The sequence below is a fragment of the Antrostomus carolinensis genome, unplaced genomic scaffold (genome assembly GCF_000700745.2).
Source record: "Antrostomus carolinensis isolate BGI_N321 unplaced genomic scaffold, ASM70074v2 scaffold50060, whole genome shotgun sequence".
Taxonomy (NCBI): Eukaryota; Metazoa; Chordata; class Aves; order Caprimulgiformes; family Caprimulgidae; genus Antrostomus; species Antrostomus carolinensis.
This window is the reverse complement of record NW_010287337.1, coordinates 816-5,263: the sequence shown is the minus strand read 5'-3', so window position 1 is coordinate 5,263 and position 4,448 is coordinate 816. Positions and strand designations below refer to the sequence as shown.

Below are 4,448 nucleotides of genomic sequence, written 5' to 3'. Positions count from 1 at the left end.
AACTTAGATGTACAGGCAACAGTTGTGTTAAACTGGGGTGCTGGAGGGGGGACATCTTTATTATATTTACCTTTTGATCTCCTTGGATCATCTGTAAATCCCTCAGCGACTTCTCTAGTTTGGATTTTTCATCTAGAGCAGCTGTAGCCTGTGATACATTGAAAATGTAAAACCTCAGAAACATATTTTAATTGAAAACATGAGAAAAATAACCATGGGATTTTTATTTAGATATTTTTTAATACGTAAGTGGCATTAAGTATTGAAGCCTACAGGGAATTTACCTGTGTTTCCACAGTCTTGAGTCTGGCCTTCAATTTTGCATTTTCTTCTTGGAGACAAGCAACTGTCTTTGGGATAATGAAGAAGAAAAAGTTTGTGAACACTTTTGTGCTGTTTTGAATTTTCCAAATATTCCAGGTAAGAAAATACACTCCATAGCTTAGGAAAACAATCAAGCTTCTAAATGCTTATGAAACTGGCCTCCATAAGAAATCAGTAATCCATTATTAATTGTGTTTTCTGCCTCAGTCAGCAAGAAATTTAAGCCTCCAATTCTACTGTAACATACATGATGGTTCACTTAATTGTGGCACATGCTTCACTGAATTGAGATTAGCAAGCTCAGTTTCTTGTTATTATCAAGATTCACAATAAAAAAAATTGCATGTTCAGAAATACAAATCTCATTGCTGCCCATCACTTGTATTTTCAATCAACAGGCAACTAAGAATGTATTCATAGTTCCTGTTTAAAAGAGACAAATACCAGGTTATCATGTTCTGTGTCATAAGAAATAACCATGTTTTATCAGAGTAAATTCACCATATAAACTTTGAATTATTTCTGAGGAGAAAAAAAAAAAAAGACATCAGATGTACATATTCAACAAAAACTGTTATAAAACAGATTTTGAAATTATTTTTTAGAGAACTACATTGATCTGTAAGTAAAATACAAGTCTGAATCCTTGAATGCTTTAGTTAACGAGCAACAACAATTTGATTCAGATGCTGTACTTGACAGATCATTTTGGTAATGCAGGCTAGAAGACAGAAAACACAACTCCTCACTAAATTTCTTGACTGCTCATAACTTAAAAATGTATTGTAAGAAGTGTGGTATTTTTTAGAAGTTCAGTTGAACTAAATGAGTTCAATACCTAATAAAAACTATTGCTAACATCAGACACTAGAATGTGTTCTGTAATTCTGAAAACCTTTAGCAAGTGAGAAATCAGATGTTTTCAAAAGTAGTAAATTCCAACTTCTTTCAGTGCGTGTTTCTTTAGGTGGAATTTAACCAACTAACAAAAGAAAAAAGACTGAAATGTAATAGGATTGACTTTGAGTGATATAGAAAATGTCTGATAAGATAATCACTTTGGCCAGCTACATATATTAATTTATTTCCTTGTTGGAAAGCCAGACAGCTGCAAGGAACAAACTTAGTACTGGTTTCTACTAATTTACCTAATTAAATGGAAAAATAAATAATTACAAAGGCCAAAATATCTTTGCAAAAGGAAGATCAGTATTGCAATACATGTTAGAGACCATAACCACACAATAAATTTAAGATGCTTTACAATATTTATTAATTTATTATCACTTTACTTTGCACCCTGGGGTATATTATCTTGATGTCTATATAGGGACAGGCACAGTACACAACTATGACTGTACAGCTATCCAGTTCAGGGCAATAAGCAGGATGGTCATTAGCCACAAACAGGCAAGTTCTTACCTTGTTTAGCAGCTCTGACCCACCCTCATTTAATGGAGCCAGTTTTGGTTTAATGAGATCTGCACTGGGCTAAAGAAACAATAAAGGTAAAAAATTAAATTATACAGATTTCTAGGAGGAGGAAGAGTCATTTAGTCTGTAAAATAACTATTGATAGTCAATTTAGCTTTCTTTAGTAAAGCAAATGAATAACGTTTTATTTCAAGTACCTTGGCTCCTAGGTTATATACTTCACTTTCAGCTGAAGTTAAACAAAAATACTTCATAGAGATATAAAAGAATTGCAACCTTGAATTTACAAAAGGCTACTGATGCTGCAGCAACCAAAAGAGTAAAGAACACAGAAAAAATAATTGAGTGACTGTAAAAAATATTTACACAGCTCAAAATAATGTTCTTATTTTAAGTATTCAATATAATATATTTTAACTAAACATACATTAGGCTACAAACGAAATAAAGTGTAAACATAATAATACAATATAAACTAGAGTCATATCTGTATTGTGGAATCTTCTCAGCTCTTGACTCCACAGTGGGACAAAGCCTTGGGACATGTGAATGTTCCAGTGTTACCCCAGTTTCTAGGGGAAGGGAGCCCAGGAGCAGGTGCTCCAGCACATTGCTGGCCTGGCTGACTGTGGGATGAGGATTATAAAGCATGCCCTGGGTGTGCAGAATCCACAACCTGGAAACAGCCAAGGCAGTTCAGTGTAAGCCCTGATGCCAAACTGAAAAATGCTACTTTTTTGGAGACTTTCAAAAATTGTTTTGAAAAAGTATGGAGTTTTTGTTTTGTTTTTCTCTCTTAAGCACAAAGAATCAGTACTAAGTATTTTAAACATCTGTCATGACTCCATGTAACATTTGATTATGATTTGATTAAAACAAAACTCTACCTTCTTGTTTGAAGATGTAAATTCTGACTTTTCAAACTCAGCAACCTGTTCCAATAACTCTCTTGAAAAGAAAAAGAAAAATAAAGGGAGGCATTTATTTACTAAAACAGCTATGCTACAAAACACATTTTACCAGGCTGATGCTGTGCTCTTTATTGCATGTACAAAATGAAGTCCTACGCAAATACAACATGACAGGCCATGTCATGCAATGGTATGGTATATGCATTAGAACTGTAAGATTTAGCATCCTTGATTACAATATAATCTACTTAGACAACAAAGGCTTTTTAATCAAATCCTGTCACCCGCTCTTAACTGATAAATTCAAGTAACAATAGTACCAATAAAAACATCTTCCTGACAAATTTGAAATTATTGCGTTATCTTGCTACTTTACAGATGGAAGACTTGAAACTAACCTGTCATCAATACAATAGTAAAAGAATAGGCTTCTGTGGTTTGGAAAAGCATGCAAACAGTGAACACCTTGAAGTTTTCTTATGATTAAAAGACATTCTGCATAGTACAAAGCGTGTTACCGATTCTCCAATTCAGAGACGTCTGTCTGTAGCTTAAGGTACCATTTCTCAGCCTGCGAAAAGAGCTGCCGCAGAAGTAAAACGTTGGTGTAAGTTGTGTTTATGAGCTCTGACTCCACTTCACTGTGTACAATAGTCTGCAGACCATCCAGCATGTCTGTCACCTCATCAACTGTGAAGGTCTCCTCAACAAGCCTAAACAGAGCAGTCAAGGTGAGTTATGTATGATAAAGGTAACAATTTTACATTGTTACGAGACTTCACTGCACAGGTATCGCTCTTTTATACAGCAATGTCCTTCTGAAACATCCACTTCCAGTAGCTATTAGATGACCATGGCACTACTAATTGCTTATGGTATCTAAATTTTCTCTTGGAAACATTACAATCACAAATACTACTTCCACTACAGTATTACATCAAATTTAGACATCAGAAGCAAGATATAAAGCAATGTCATGCTGTCAATATCTATGTTAATTCCTAAGAATTGGCATAACAGGTTCAAAAGGACTTCAACATTTGGAAAATTATTGGGTCTTTCTTCCTCACTAAGAACATACAAATGTAAACAGAGAAAAGTTACCCCATAAAGCATTTAAACCTGCAATTGTTGCTAGCATATTTTGCTTTATTCTTGCTCAGAACTGCCCCACCCCACCCCACCCCTGGTACCTGCTGTCCTTAAGGTCCTGAAAACAAGAATCCACTGTTTTGAGACACAGGCCTCGCTTGAAACGAGCAAAGCGCATGTAGTTGATCACTTCATTCTGGTGGTGCTCGTTAAGACCCAGCTCTGCCTGCGGATAAGGACACAAGCACAAAGATAAGCATACACTGAAATAAGTAAAGAGGAGCATAAGTGCTATGAAGACTCGCCTTCTGAGTAGTTTCTGTGCTTGCTTTCATAGGGTTTCCATTTTAACTAGTGTGTGAAAAAACAACCATCGTTTGGTATTTGTAATCCCTATATAACACATGTAAGTGCCTCCGCTTTAAAGGCACCAGTACTTGGAACCAAGTCCTCAAGTGACCAGTATCCTCAGAAAAGTCACACAGAATCAGACAGAGACAATCAGAGAATCAGAACCAGAAGGACTGTAGGAGAGAGGAAGCTCTTGCACAAATTTGTCTTTGTAATACATGTACATGTGTATAATGTACCTGAATGATGTTTCCTTTATAGATGTACTAACAAAAAGACATAGGAAAGCACATCATGTTTCTTTGTTAGCTTGTATGTAAAATCTTAACACTTCCC

General features: G+C 35.4%; 1 protein-coding gene across 1 annotated transcript in view; it reads right to left on the bottom strand.

Moving 5' to 3' along the window:
* Nucleotides 1–3,982, bottom strand: part of LZTFL1 (leucine zipper transcription factor like 1) — a 9,118-nt gene extending 5,136 nt beyond the window's left edge. Inside the window, exons 1-6 of the mRNA XM_010162508.1 lie at nt 3,863–3,982; nt 3,188–3,382; nt 2,646–2,706; nt 1,747–1,815; nt 285–350; nt 71–148 (exon numbers count right to left, since the gene is read on the bottom strand). Of these exons, the coding sequence (XP_010160810.1) occupies nt 71–148; nt 285–350; nt 1,747–1,815; nt 2,646–2,706; nt 3,188–3,382; nt 3,863–3,939 (546 nt within the window). The 5' untranslated portion in view covers nt 3,940–3,982. The remainder of the gene's footprint in view (nt 1–70; nt 149–284; nt 351–1,746; nt 1,816–2,645; nt 2,707–3,187; nt 3,383–3,862) is intronic.
* Nucleotides 3,983–4,448: the final 466 nt, after the last annotated feature.